Source organism: Psittacula echo (assembly GCF_963264785.1).
Source record: "Psittacula echo genome assembly, chromosome: Z".
In the NCBI taxonomy this organism is placed as follows: Eukaryota; Metazoa; Chordata; class Aves; order Psittaciformes; family Psittacidae; genus Psittacula; species Psittacula echo.
Window position 1 is genome coordinate 6,169,186 of NC_137742.1, and position 15,971 is coordinate 6,185,156.

Genomic DNA, 15,971 nt, shown 5'->3' on the forward strand with positions numbered 1-15,971 from the left:
AAGGAGTAGTGGAGAAGGTGGGGTTCTTTTAGTCAGTATTGTTATGAATTGTGGATGGCTTGGGTTGATTTCTGTGGAGCATTTGCTTACCATGAATGTAGACTGAAGGTGTTAGTGCACATAAACTGTTCCCATTTATTTGCACCATATAAATACTTTAAGCCAGGATGCCAAAGATCTGACTCTGTGCAAGGTGCTGCATAATCAGGGAACACAGAAGGGAGTTTGCCTTGCTGGCTGCTTAGCTTTTACTTTTTTTGACCTTCTTTGCCTGAAAATGGTATCTTGCTTTGAATTTTCTGTTGTACATTGTGTAAAAAAATTGCTCTTCATTTTGCTTCTTCTTGAAAGCCACCCAGACCATTGTCTCCTTTTCCAACAGTTTTGTTAGTAAACATCATGTTAATGAGGGCCCAAAGGGAGAAAAGAAACCATATTTAACTCGCTCAAAGTTCTATTCACTCAGATTTCTGTTCACACAAAACCTTTTAGAGCACAGATAATGCTTCTTTTCTTGCGCTTACCACAGACTAAGTGAGATGAAGTTGCCTTTGCTTCCCTTGCTTTTCAGCAGAGACTAAAAGGGTAGCACAACAATGAAACTGCAAGCTGACATTGAAGAAGAGGTGCTTGTATGTATCTATAGGTAAAATGGGGGGAAAAAAAAAAAAAAGAAAATACAAAAGACAGTGCAATGGATAACCCATTTTCCAATTTGGAAGGCACTGAGTGCATTTCAGGTCACCATGACAGCTGCCATGTGACTACCTAAAGCTGAAAATCAATCAGGCTCCTTCAACAGCTGCGTGTGATCGGTCTTGCCCTGCAGAGCATGGATCTGAAACATTAGGCAACCCAACAAGAGGGAGAAAGTTAATTTGGGAGCAGCTGTTTTAAGACAGATACATAATGGCATTGAAAGAGGAGCTCTGTGGTGAGGTGAGAACCAACAGAATGCCCATTAGACTGAGGAAGCTTTTAGTTTGATTACTGTAACTAGATGCAGGCAGAGTATGATCAATGTCAGCCAGAGCCTAAGTTAGAGAAGGGAGATGAGAATATGACAATGAGGATGGCTCAATTAAAAACTACTAATGACAAATGGTCAGACTGCATGGGGCTGACTGGGCCTAAGCTCAAATCTTTATTCTGCTGCAATTCTGGATGCTTAATGGGTAATTTAGGCCCTGTCCCCCTCCAGGTATTCAGGCACCACTTTTCATTGACGGTAGCAGGATTAAGCAGAGGGGTTTATTAGAGTATAGTCTAGCTATGCTGCTGCTTTCCACTGAGGATATTAATAGTGCTTATTTCAGGCGGATGAAATCAGCTAATAGTTATGAGTTGTTCCATTCTTGTTTTCAGACTTAGAAATACCTTGTTGTACTTCTGTTTGCATTTTTACTCCTTGAAATCACGAATTATCTTATGAACAAAACAGGATTTGGTTTTATGTGCCACCATAGACACAGGAACCAGAACACTAGCTAGTTAAGGGCATGTCATAAGGCTGAACAAAGGCTAAATAAAAGAAATAATGAACTGCATCCTGAATTGAAATTAATACAGGCTTAATTTGACAGGCTGAGAAAGTTGGGGCTGTTCAGCCTGGAGAAGGCTGTGTGGCGACCTCAGAGCAGCCTTCCAGTATCTGAAGGGGGCCTTATAGGATGCTGGGGAGGAACTCTTCATTAGAGACTGTAGTGGTAGCACAAGGGGTAACGGGTTAAAACTTAAACAGGGCAAGTTTAGATTGAATATAAGGAAGTTCTTTACTGTAAGGGTGGTGAGGCACTAGAATGGGTTGCCCCAGGAAGCTATGAATGCTCCATCCCTGGCGGTGTTCAAGGCCGGGTTGGACAGAGCCTTGGGTGGCATGGTTTAGTGTGAGATGTCCCTGCCCATGGCAGGGGCGTTGGAACTTGATGATCTTAAGGTCCTTTCCAACCCTAACTATTCTATGATTCTAGAATAAAGAAAGCCAGAATGCACAACAGTAGTATGCATTCAAATTTAGCAAGGCCATTTGAAAACAACGTTGCAGAATCTTCTCTGAAGACATATGTGGCCAAGACCTCAGTTTAGTATCTTATCTGAAAATATGTGTATGGTAATTTGAATGCTAAAATGAAAACTGTAAGATAGAAAGTGCTGTGTTTCTCATCATGCAACTGAACGTACAATGAATAAATGTATGAATTCCTTTTATGATAAGCACTTAAGATGACTAATGCTTTTGTTTTTTCTCAGATTATTTTAATTTTCTCAAGACCTATGCTATAGTCTTTAGATAAGAATAAAGCTAGCAGAGAAGTTCTGTCTGCATTAAACGCTGCATTACTTACCTGTTTCTCTTTCATAGAAACAGCAGAGATGTTAAAAGCGTGTGTTTACTGAAGGAAGACTTTTTATCTGTGGGTTTGGAAGGTAGCAGTCATTTTTATTTTGCTCCACAAAACAACATCAAGATTCCTCTGCCTGGAATGATGCTGTCTGTTACTAGCATTATATAGGCAGGAGCAGGCGACTTGTGCTGTTAACATAAACTTGAGCAAAACCTGAAAGAGCTGACAAAGACCTGACAAAGCCAAACAAATGACAGCACAATGACAAAATCAGTTCAATGCTAAGAAATAAAAAGCAGCAACCTTGGAAATAATAATCTGAAGTATTCTTAATTGCTGGTATAATGTAGAATTGTGTAGCACTAGACAGAACTGGAAGTGGGATATTTAAGTATCCTAGATACTAGTCTAGTGCTAATTTTCCCTCTTGCCTTTTCTTAAAGGATTCTATGTACGTATTTACAGAATACAAAGCAATCAAATCTGTCAGTTCTACTGTTCTAAGCCATTCATTGCTTATCATATGTGCATAGCTCATAAGAAGGCAGCCTCTGTAACTTGGTGTCCTTGTCTGCAAAATACTGATAGCAATGCTCACCCAAATTATAAAACTCATACTCCAGGAAAATAATTGCATGCTAAGGGAAATTGTAAGACTGATGTATTTTGATGGGCAATTCCTATGACATGCATATTTTTCTCTCGTATAGAAGGAGGTTATGTGTAGTAGTTGTACAGTGGTTTAAGTGCCTGTTCATCCACTCTCTTTTTATTTAAAAATGCCTTGTTGTAAATATAGACAGCACCCATCCAGCCAAGGACTCATGATCATCCTGCATTTAGGAGCATCTCTGGATTAAAACGCATACGTAGTACATAATCTAAGCATACCAAGAGCTGAGTATCCTGCTGTCTTTTTGGCACACAGGCAGAACAACAAGAGGCAGAACTCCAGGTGTGGCTGATGGAGCTTGGACTTCCTTCTGCTGCGTTGTCATCTACTTAGCCAGATAAAATATCTTTTAGCTCATCTATATATCTGAATCTGGTTGCTTTTAACTGCAATTTATAGTGTATAAATCAAAGAAGAAGAGAGCCTATTTGTTTAGAAGAAATATCAGCAGAATTAACAAAATGGAAGAAAGAAGCAGCTGACCTATATTTCAGGGACTGGAACATGTCTGTAATGCAGACGAAAAACACATTCCAACACGCCTTTAAGTTGTACACCATCCAAATCTATTTGGCATGAAGCAGTTACCTGCTCATAGTTAAAAAATTGCTTTGATATATTTTTTATGAATCTAGCTTCTCCAGTGCTAAGATAACTGATGGCAACACAGCTTTTCATTAATTATGGCAATTCTGTCTCCAGAATGATGTCCTATAAAAAAGGAAATATGAAAAAAGAGGATGTGCTCATTTTGCAAGAAAAAAAAAAGCTTAAGGAAGAATCAAACAATTAAGAAAAATATGTTAAAAATATCTTTTGAGAAAATATGTTTTCCTGGTTTAGATGAAATACTCAGTAAAGGAGGAAACAATTAAGAATAAAAAAGAATAGATGGCATTCAGAAAACAGCTTGAGCTCTATTTTCTTTTTTTCCTAACCTGGGAAACAGTAAACATTCAGTAATAATTCAAACGAAGTGATATATTATTTTTAAGCTGCAATTTTTATCTATTTTAATTTCTATTTTTAATGTTTGTAAAAAATAAAATTCTTACAGAAGCTTATGTTCTATATGGAAGAAAAAAGAGAATAATTCTCCTTAAAAAATAAGTTTACCAGATATTTTATCTATCCAGTTCATATAGTCATATACTCACATATTATATAGATTATAAGAAAGAGGACTTTTTAGTTAATTTTTCAATTTAGTACCCTACAAAATTCTCATTCTTTCAGTTTCTGTTTGAATCGTGGTTTTATCTCAAAGCAATATCAAACTTCATCCACAGGTTTTTTACTTATAATATTCTATCTTTCTGCTGCATTTTACCTAAACCAAAACCTGGGACTTTACAGTTAAGCTCACAGAAGAGCTAATACTGATCTTAAAAATAAGAAATACAGTTATTATCTGCTTTATTGTCTGGTGTCTGACTATTATTCTTGTCTCTTTTTTGTATGTTATCTTAATGCTTTACTGAAACAGTGGCTGGAGTTTGGTCTTTTAATAAATATCACTCCTTAGGACTGTCAGATATGAAGTCCAGAAGCATGTGGTTTGGCAGCTCTCAATTAACTTTGAAGGGACCATTACGTTGGTGTTACAAATGAATTAGGTGAAATAAAATCTAATATAGGAAAGCATGATGAATAGTAAATATACCAGGCAGCATTTGTAATAATGTAAATAATTTTCAAAGAAAAGAGATTAGGCAGTGAGTTTGCTAGTGCTCCTGATGAAGGATTTCCAGTTTCGTTTTATATATACTCAGATGCTATTTCCATGGAACATCTTCAATTCTGGTCTTCTCAGTCCACATATAAACAGCATGTTCCTCTCAGATCTCAGGGTTTCTATTTCCTTTATGTGATGATAATGCGTATTACGTTGCCTGAACTAAAAAGATTAGCCACAGAGTAGTCCCTTCTGAAATCCATTAGGAAGCATGCAAAGACACCAGGTTTTCTGCTTAGCATCATAGCTACTAATAAAAAAATATAAATGTTAACTTGGGTCTAACATAACAGACATCCAACTCTTGATCTGTAGCGGGTTGTTTCTTTACAGGTTAATGCCTCTACCTTGTAGCCCTACTGAATAAAATGAAGGTGTTTGTCTATGTAATCCCTCACTCATCTCTATTTCTATTACTTCCTGAGATGAAATCACAGTTTGAAAGTGTTAATTGCAGGCCAGAACTAAGTGATAACAGCTTCTCCACTCTTAGTTTGCCTTCTTGGTGCAAAAGTCATGAGATGGGAAATAGGGTTTTCGATTTATCCAACTTCCTTCTACCTCCTGTGCTGGAAAAATTCATTTCCTTGGTAGCCCAGGGGATCAGTAGGTACAAAGGGTAAGTGGAAGATAGTGCCTCTCAAAGGACTGGTTGTGTTTGAACATTAAGAAGCTGATAGGTCATAAGTGGATGCTATGCTCTCACCTCTGATGTGAGGGCGTCAGCTCAAGATAGCAATCCCCTTGATAAGTGTGGGCTTCAGGATTTCTCTAAAATAAGTGTCCTAAGAAAAGCAGGCATTAAGGCTCCCATTTATTTTCCATTCAAATACATGTTGAGAATACCCTAGGTATCTGATCACACCTCAAGTAAGGATATTTTTAAGCTTTTCTAAATTATCTGAATTATCTGCACTATGCTTTTTTTTTTTTTTTTTTTTTTTTTTTTTTTAAATTTTTGCAAATATGCAGGGAGAGAATATTAGAAAGACAAGTCATATCTTCTCCCTGTTTCATCTCTACATTTCTTGGTGCAAAGGCAAATCCTACAAATACAATTGCCTAGAAAGCCATTTAGAATCATGTGCTTGGTCAATGCTCACACAGTATGTTTAAATACCACCAGCAGAAGATTTTAGCATATATTAAGAATGAAAATGGCTCAGTGATTCTGGCACATCTTTGTGAAGTGTTTTAAGGTCAGTAGTTTGAGAAAAAAAAAAAAAAAAAAATTAAACGGAATGGATTTGCATGTTCAGTGTTATCTTTGAAAAGTGCAAGGGTTATAAACATAGTTTTTAACAATTGAAACTTTACTGGTTACAGGGACAGGATATTGGAGTTCACCTGGAGTAGCTCAGCAGGGTATTAGATGTAAATATTTTACATTTGCTTACTGAAAGCTATGACATGTTCAGTGGCCAGTACGTCTTTTAGTTATAACTAACTTTGAAAACCTAATGCATTTTTAGCAGACAGAGTAGGATTTATCTAGGTTTCAGCTTCATGTTTATCCAAGTTGGATTCAAGTATGCAAATGTTTCTGCATTAACTGTTTTAAAGCTATTGCCTTAAAACTCATATTAGTCTAAGTGAAGAGAAAAACAGGACCACAGTATACCGGCTTTAGAGTATCCAGCTGCAAAGCCAAGAGTGCAAGCTAAATTTATGCAGGTCAAACGTTAATATATCTGCATGAAAGTAGTGCAAATGGGCACCCACCTATGTGGAAATATATTAATAATGCTTCATATTATTAATAGAATTCATATGATGGAAATAGAATGTTTAATTTACATATTTCTTATAGAATTCTTTTTCATATTTCAAATTTTTTTTACATATTTCTACATTACATAATATACATATTCTCACAGCCCAGAAAGCCAACCATATCCTGGGCTGCATCAAGAGGAGCGTGACCAGCAGGTCGAAGGAGGTGATCCTGCCCCTCTACTCTACTTTCATGAGACCTCACTTGCAGTATTGTGTGCAGCTCTGGTGTCCTCAACATAAGGCCATGGAACTGTTGGAACAAGTCCAGAGGAGGGCCACGAGGATGATCAGGGGACTGGAGCACCTGCCATATGAAGATAGGCTGAGGAAGTTAGGGGCTGTTCAGCCTGGAGAAGGGAAGGCTGCGTGGAGACCTCATAGCAGCCTTCCAGTATCTGAAGGGGGCCTTATAGGATGCTGGGGAGGGACTATTCATCAGGGACTGTAGTGACAAGACAAGGGGTAACGGGTTAAAACTTAACCAGGGGAAGTTTAGATTGAATCTAAGGAAGAAATTCTTTACTGAGAGGGTGGTGAGGCACTGGAATGGGTTGCCCAGGGAGATTGTGAATGCTCCATCCCTGGTGGTGTTCAAGGCCAGGTTGGATGAGGCCTTGGGTGGCATGGTTTAGTGTGAGGTGTCCCTGCCCATGGCAAGGAGGTTGGATGATCTTAAGGTCCTTTCCAACCCTAACTCTTCTATGATTCTATATTTTCATGTCTTGCTTTTCATTTATAGTTAAGAAAAAAGATAAAAAATAAAAATTTAAAAAATTCTGCTGCACATATTATTGTTGTGCCATAATAGATTATTTAAACTGTAAGCAGCCTAATTCACTGTGTATGATCCCTCTTTGGAGCTGAATTTCTTATTCAGCAATCCCTAGAAAGAGATCTATTGACAGAAACGTGTTGGTTGGAAAGTTCCGGCTTTCTCAACAAGGCAATATATCATACAATTAATTAAGCCTCTGGGTCATCCTAATATCAATGGGATTAGGTATTTGTTTAAAACAAGGCACGTGGCTAAGTAATTTGCTGAACCGAGGTTTAAAAGAAGCAGGAGTCATGGAAATTACTGTATGTGATTATGTCATTAAAACCAGTTTGCCTCTGACTGTGTAGGAGTGGGCTGAGTTAAGACCATTCAAAATCCTTCACAGCCAAATGCTTTACATTTTCATTGTGTTGGCAGAAGGCAGGTTTTCACATGCTATTATGGAGTGTCATATGATGTCATATATATATATATTATCACAGAAATTCGAATATCCTGAGAATTCCAGCTACCTGCAATATAAACCCATAATTCCAGTATTTTCTCAGTAATCAATGAGAGCCTAGTCCTGAGGGTCTTTGACAGCCAGGGCTAGCAGGATTGAGTCTTTGGACAGGGACAACCATATGGCCATGATAATTTGTGCAACCTGGTCTAGTGAAAGGTGCCTCTGCACATGGCAGGGGGTTGGAACTGGATGAGCTTTAAGGTCCCTTCCAACCCAAACCGTTGTATGACTAATGACACTTCTCAGATGCATTAAATACTTTTCTCTTGTCTTCACACATCTTGTCTAAATGCACAGCCAAAGCATGTTATCAGTCATGAAAACCATTTAGGCCGCTATGCATCATAGTTTAATTAAACAACACAGAAAATTTCAAAGACTGTTTCAAGTATAGACATGGCCTGGTATCTAAGCTTTGTTTAATTTTAGAAAGAATGTACAAGTATTGAAAGGGGAATGAAGGCAAAATGTGAGGAAAATAATTTATGCAAATAGTAGTTCACCTGTTTTGGATTTTATCTTCCAAATTTAGGTTGACAAAATCATGAGCCAAGGGAACAGTCCACCAAGCATGGGTTTTTCCTCCTCCACCCCCAGCCATGATGAATGTGAGGACACTGATTACAGAATTAATTATAAGAATCCATTTGCATCCTCTCTGGAGATACAGAGAGGTCTAATTAATTGCTCTGACATATCTGAGCCATAAGCCCACTTCAGCCACAGGGAGACTATCCCAGTAATTTAGTCAATCTTCAGCTTGAAAATATTTGCTAGAAAAGCTCTAGCTTTTCTAGTGAGGAAGTGTCACTGTGGCAAGTAAAAACCATTCTGCTGCATAGCACAACACACCACCTCTGAATCATTGTGACTTAAACAACACCTATGATCTGCTATCCTTTTAAAGAGAAGCATATTTATTTAAGTTTTTGAAGTACTGTAATAGAAAAGACTAGATCCCTCCCTTTTGCTAATACTTTGCAGTGATTTCAAAACATGTCTTTTTGACTTGAAAGAAAGCAAAGTTATGTCAGACTGGAGACCTACTTCAAATGAGCAAAACTATGTAATTTTCCATTCTCTGAGCCACTGCTGTGCTTAAGCCATACTGCACTATGTTTTTCAGAGGATGCCTATAAAACTCAAGTCCGAATTGATGATGAACCAGCCTATTTGGACATTCTGGACACTGCTGGACAGGTGAGTAGTTTCCCAATGTGAATCATTCAATCAGAGATTAAACCAAAGAGTTTAACCTCAGGTATATGGATCACAAAGCTAGAAACAATCTTTGCTATTTAAATATAAAGGAGCAGTAGCAAAATAACACTGAGGAATTCACAAAGCAGAAGATTAAAAGAGTTCTTCAGTGATATACTATAACTTCAAAATCTGACCAGAAGAGACAGAAAAATGTAATTGAGTAGAAGATAAAAAGCTGTTTGGTTTTTTTCCTCTCTGTGCAGAAAGATCTGTCACAATCATGGAATGAATAAATACTGTTGCTGGTTTGTCTTACGTGTTCATCATTCCTGTTTTTCTATAATTACAGAAATCTTATACTTGTAGTTAAGTATTTTGTTACCATTCTTCTCATCCCCACAGTATATTTAAGCATCAAATGCTCACCCATATAGGAAAGATCTTAATGCTGAAAGTGTAAAACAGTGTACATGTAATATGTTTATGCATGTGTGAGCATCTGTCAGGGAATTAAGCTTCACATCCAGCAAGGCAAAAGGAGGAGCTTAAATGCAAGAACCTGACTCAGTTCATTCCCCTTCCATCTCAAAAAGTATTTATTGTTTAATCAAAATGTTGCAGCTGGTTGGTCTTTTCCTGAGGCATGAGTCAGGTTCTGTTTGAAGGCTTTGATAGCTTCATGAGTTTCCATAACGCATGCACACCTTGCACTGAGTCAATCAGCAAGAACAGTAAATTCTTAAAATAAACAAACAAACAAAAGGATTTAGGAAGTATAAGCTTGGAAACCTTGATCTCAGGTTCCCCAAACATCTAAATGCACCTTAGCTGGGCGTTGCAAATGGTGGGAAATGGTCTGCTGCCAGGAATTAAAATGGCATCAGGTTGTATAAGTTTAATGTAGTTCAGGGGGATTGTGGTGTGAGTTTTACATAGGAATTAAATATAGGCCAATTTCAAAGAGAACTCAACCCAGTTTTAGGAATCAAAAGATGCCCTGAATTATTCTTCCTTGACCCAAAACTATACAGTCTCAGCAGTTAACCAGTGACTGCTGCTGAGTCTCCTGTCAAAGTGTTTGATTCCCCAGAAAATTTAAGCTGAATTTCAAGGCATGTCTCCAAAGCTGGGAATTTAATTGACTTTAAATTTACTTTAGTCCTATTTTGTAGATTTATGCTATAAAGTAAAATACTTTCTTACCAAGAGCTAAAGATGAATGATGAATCAGACTTTATGTGTCCAGATTTTTGCTAATGGAAATAGGAGCAAAATGCTATACAGGATTTCTTTCATTAGGATGTAAAAAACCAAGAATAATAATATATTTCACTTTTTTTTTTTTTTTGCATTTGTTTTTGTTATTAGAAGAATTAAAATTTGTGTTGTTGATAAATGAAAGATAGAATCAGGTATTGAAAATGTATTTATCTTCCTAACCCCTATCAAAACCAAAGCCTCCTTTTTTTTTTTTTTAATAGAACAAATATTTTTAAATGAGGTTTTATTTTCTGTTAATGTCTTTTAAAATGAAAATAAAAAAAAAATTAAGCCTCATTTTCAATCTCTTTGAAAGATTATTTTTTTAATTCAAGAAAAGGAAAAAATTCCTATGTACTGAACTTCTAAGTAGCTGAAAATAGGTTTTCCAAATTAAAGCTCATCTTTTGTCAACAATGTTCACTTTTTAGGAAAAAAATCCCCACAAACCTGTGCAATTTTGACATTATTTTTTTTATGTTTGATCGTAAAAAAAAAATAGAACAAAACCTCAACGATGTTTTAGTGGTGGACTTGGCAGGGCTGGATTAATGGCTGGACTCAACGATTAATATGTCTTTGGCTGTTTTTTAATTAAAAGTTCTTTTCTTAAATCTAAAGTTTTATTTTTGCATCTACATTTCAATTAAAACAAAGCCAAAAGTACATTGGGTAAGGGGCAATGGGTTCAAAGTTAAACAGGGAAGATGTAGGTTGGATATAAAGAAGAAATTCTTCCCTGTGAGGGTGCTGAGGCGCTGGCACAGGTTGCCCAGAGAAGCTGTGGCTGCCTCATCCCTGGCAGTGTTCAAGGCCAGGCTGGATGTGGCTCGGAGCAGCCTGATCTAGTGCAAGGTATCCCTGGACATAGCAGGAGATTGGAACTAGATGGACTTTGGGGTCTTTTCCAACCTAAACAGTTCTATGATTCTGTGATTCTGCCTGCACTTCACAGCTCCAGAGTAAATCAAGACTTAACCCAACTCCCACTGAAATCAACAGCTAAAATAGCCTCCCTCCTCACAGAAGGCTTAAAGGTGCTCAATAAAGTTCAGACTGGAATCCTGATTTGTCTTTGGTGACTGAGGATAAAAATTGAAAGCACCCAGTCATGCTGATGATGGTGTGCTCTGATGGTGCTCCACTGAGTTTCATGTCTAAGCAGAGATGGTGTTACAGCTTCTAAATAATGTAGTGGAAATCTCGTTTCTCCCTGGGTGGCCTCACAGTCAAATACTTCACCATCAACTTTGAGTAATGTCTTTAATCACTTCAGAAGATCAAGGAGCTAAAATTGTATTTTTTTTCACTATTTGGGAAACAAAAGATGTCAATAGAGAAACAGGCTGAAATTAATGTATTTTGTTGTTCTAGAGAATATATTTCACCAAATATGCTTCTGTGTTCCCTGCTGTACCTATGTACTGATTGAACACTTCAACATTGGCCAAATACTGCAATTTAGTAATAGTTAATATAGATCATTACTGTCAACCCCAGAGTTAAAAATCCACATCTAATTTCATACCTGACACTGGATAAAAATCTTTTCTATTTTAACTCACAGGTACAGTTTGGAGCACCAAAAACATAGGTTGTTCTTCAGAAATATATTTCTGGTTCTCAACTTTCTGAAGTTAAAAAAACTTTCAACAAAGTGAAAACCAAAAACATGAATAAACTGGTAATATTGCTCATCTAGTTATCAATCTTCCTCTTCTCATGTATATACGTAGACACTATTAAATACAACAGCTTGCTTCTGTCAGGAAGCAGACTGATGTTTCATGAGCTCTGGATACATATTTTCTACATCATCATTTCCCCTCTAGTGCTCTTTCAACGCTGTTTTCCCCCAGAAGATAAGATGGGAGGCACATTTGTAATGTATGTAGGGCTAACATAAGGACTTAATGCTTCGCTGAACTCACTACCCCTGCTTCTCACCACTTGCCAGCAGAGTGGCCTGTCTTTACTCACCACAATCAACTTCAGACAGAACAAGCTTACGTTTACCTCAGAGAGTTTTAAGAGCAGGTATTGCTGGTGTAGCTGCTTGTAGCAGAACTGTCATAAATAGCTCTTATTTGGGCAGTTCCTACCGTTAGGCTGGAAAACGTGGTGTGCAGCAAGAAATTGATTAAAAATTGATGTTGGCTTTCTCTTTCAATGGCACAACTGAATCTAAAAGACTCAGTGTGTCCTTAGACTTGCATTTGCTGTTAGAAGAAGCTATCAATGATACACCTTTGTGTCACAGAAAGGACTCAGTCGGAGATCAATGTGATCAGACCAAGCCATTTATTCTAGAAAACTAACTCTTTATATACTATTTCTTAAAATTGTTTTCACTAACTTGGCACATTGTGATTGGATACATATCTGTGAGGCCCTTAACAACTAACATATAATTGGTTAAGCACAGGTGTGAGAACCTGACCTTCAAAGTTTTCCAACAGTCCTCAATTTAGCAACTCAGTAAATTCCAGCTCCTTCTTATCTTGCTGGGATTCTCACTCCCAGTGCCTCGCTCCCATCCTCCTTCACCTTTTGTTTTCCTTGGTTCATGTCGAACTCCATGTAGGCACTTGCTGATCTGGGTATGTGGCTGTTCTTTGCCAGAAAATCATCCACATCTCCCCCTTTTTCTTTTTATACAAGCCAAACACGCTTTGTAGCACTCATAATCATTCGTTGGATACATTAAAAATACACAGCAACAAAATCAAAATCATTAAAATGGCAATAAACACCATTAGTCCACCTTCTACTAAAGCAACCAGCCAACCTGTCAGTTCACCTAATAAATCTTCCAGCCAAAAGGCTTGCCCATCCTTATACACCATGTGTAAGATCTTAGCATGTTTCCATATTTCTTCAACAGATGCCAATCACAGGCTACTGGGTCTGCCATTTTTCTCCTGGATGTCTCTCTGATAACAGGGGAGGCCATCCCTCACATCAAGGTCTGGCATGGCATGTGTCCCCACCGCTCCACGCCTGCTGGGTTGCAGCCAACAGCAGAGCTAAAGGTTCTTCTTGGTGGCAAACACAGAGGCCAACCCAGTCTTGCCCTTGACAGTGGCAGCAGGCATTTGGTCAACCTCAGTTCTTGTACCTGGTTGTCAGTGCAGAGTTTCACCTGCTTCATCCAGTAACAAGTTGCTACTGTGGCAAAGCACACACAGATTTACATTACCAGAGTAACTATTACAGGTTACAGCAGCATGTTGAAGATACTGATGGCAACAAGAAACCAGCCAAAGAATTTTCTTACCAGTGGAGTTCTCCCACCCTCTTAATTTGTTCCATTACCTGCTTTATAACACTACCATCATATTAGAATCTTTCTAGCTTTTGCCTTAGCATTTTCTAGCAGCTGCTGCAAATTTGCATGCTCTAACATCTCTTTTACAAGTAACAAATCCACACAATACAAGGTATAGTTTCTCATTAGCAACTGGCTAGTACATACAGGTGGTTTTATACACAAAATCACAGCCTCTAATAATAGCTACGTTACAAGCACACATATTCAAGTTGTTACTTTTCAGCTGCCCCCAAGTGATGTCCTGTAATCATTCATTTTTTTTTTTATTTTTTTTTTTTTTTTTCTCTATTTCATTCTGCTCGAGGTATTCACTGTCAGCTCCTATAACTGAGGCACTGGGTTCCTCCACTTGTCTGTCCAGCTCATGGTGAGGCTTTGCAAACTTTGCAGGCAGCTGCCACGGACCTGTAGGTAGGAGGACACAAACATACCCCCTCTCCCAGGCTATCAGCTCTTGAGAAGGAGTTGGGTTAAAGTGATTCAAAGGCATCCTGATGGAAAAGGAATGTGAAGCTACAACTGCCTGCCTGCTTAGCAGCAGCCATAAATACCTGCCAGCAACCACACTTTCGCATTAACCCTTTCTTGCCCAAAATGTTAATCTGCTACCCATTAAAAACTTTTACACAAACCCAACAACAAAAAATACACAGAACACTGTCTGCCCTCAACACACACACACATGCATGCATGGGATCCCACAAGCAAACTCCATACAATTACAATATTCGAAATACAAAAAACAGACAATCATTATTCCCACTATACGGTCCCTCATACAGAACGTGGCGTAAGGACCCTGTGAAGACAATCAAAAATCAGCTCCAAGCAGCATCATCACAGTGTGAGGCAGCAGGCTCAACTTTAGCAGGCGTCCCCGCAGAGGCTCTGCCTCCCCCACATCGCACGAGTCTTGGGCTTTTACACTGACCAAAATGCACACTCATTCCGATGCAGGTGGCCAGCCTACATCGGAAGAAGTGGTCAGCAATATCCATAAAAGTCTCCAAGGGTTGATAGAAACATGGATATACTTATATTTGCTATCTTCTAGTACATGTGGATCACAGAGAGACTATCAAATGAGTTGTATAGGGGGTCCCAAGTCCACAGTCCACAATGGTACTCATATAACATGTTCAAAAGCCTACAAGGGTTAAGACTTGTTCAATTATTTAAAGGGATTCCTAATAATGGTGCATTAAATTGCTCTACATTTTCACACACCCAACAGTTTTTCACTTGTGTACAATTAACTACCTTTTCTGACAGATCTACAGAAGCATTAGCCTTAAAAGCAGTATTAGCTATCTGAAACATAAGCATGAATATTGAAAGAAAGAATACTCTATTTACACTCATGACTATGTCTATCTTCATGCTTCTAAGCAGATCGCTTGGCACACCTTCGCTTAGTCCCCTCCCAATGCTCAGGAGGAATCTGCCATTTGTATGGCACCAGTAAGGGCTTTGAACATTCAAATTGAATAATGCGTATCTGCTTCTTCTGCTTCAATACCCGTCTCTGCAGCTCAAACTGTCCTTCAGAAATTCTAGGCATGAAACCTGGCTCGTGCCTCTTCATCCAGCCAATTCATTCGTCAGCAATGAGGGTGTTCTGTCTTCTTTTGGCAACGCTGGCTCCTTCCAAGGTTTCACCCATCGAGCTGGTACCCAACGTGGACCAGAGTCTGTGATTACACACATATATCCTCCACCAGTTAGTTTTACTTCCACAGGACCCTTCCAGGTACCAGTTTCCAGATCCCTATACTGGACCAGTATACCCTGAGTCTTATTCACATAACCTGACCCTAACGCTTGACATGTATTACAGCAGGAGGGTCACTAGAGTCTCCTACCAATCGCAAAAAGTTCATAACATACACAGCTTTCTGTATTTTTGCTGCCGGGGTAAGCCCTTCTTCCCCCGTTTTTTGTTTTTCTAACAATTGTTTCAAGGTCTGATGCGTCCGTTCAATAATAGCCTGACCTGTAGGAGAATGAGGAATACCAGTGATATGAGCAATGCCCCAGTTATTTAAAAATTTAGACAGCATTGAAGAAGTGTAGCTAGGTGCATTATCCGTTTTAAGCTGTAAAAGTACTCCCATAACTGCGAAACAACCACGCAAATGCGTGATTACATGGTGTGTGGTTTCACCAGCCAGAGGGGTAGCCCAAACAAAGTGCGAAAAGGTGTCGATAATAACATGCACATACTTCAATTTTCCAAAAGATGATTCATGGGTTACATCCATCCGCCAAAGTTGGAGAGGCTGGAGACCTCGAGGATTGACTCCAAGGCCTATGCTTATTGTCTGGCCCTGACAATCAGGACAAGACTGTACAATGCCTGTCA

At 38.5% G+C, this 15,971-nt stretch overlaps 1 protein-coding gene across 1 annotated transcript in view; it reads left to right on the top strand.

Annotated features, from left to right (window-relative positions):
• Window positions 1–15,971, top strand: part of RIT2 (Ras like without CAAX 2) — a gene marked incomplete at both ends in the record, with an annotated part of 187,755 nt that overhangs the window by 61,217 nt on the left and 110,567 nt on the right. Inside the window, one exon of the mRNA XM_080638245.1 lies at window positions 8,942–9,015. Within this exon, the coding sequence (XP_080494371.1) occupies window positions 8,942–9,015 (74 nt within the window). The remainder of the gene's footprint in view (window positions 1–8,941; window positions 9,016–15,971) is intronic.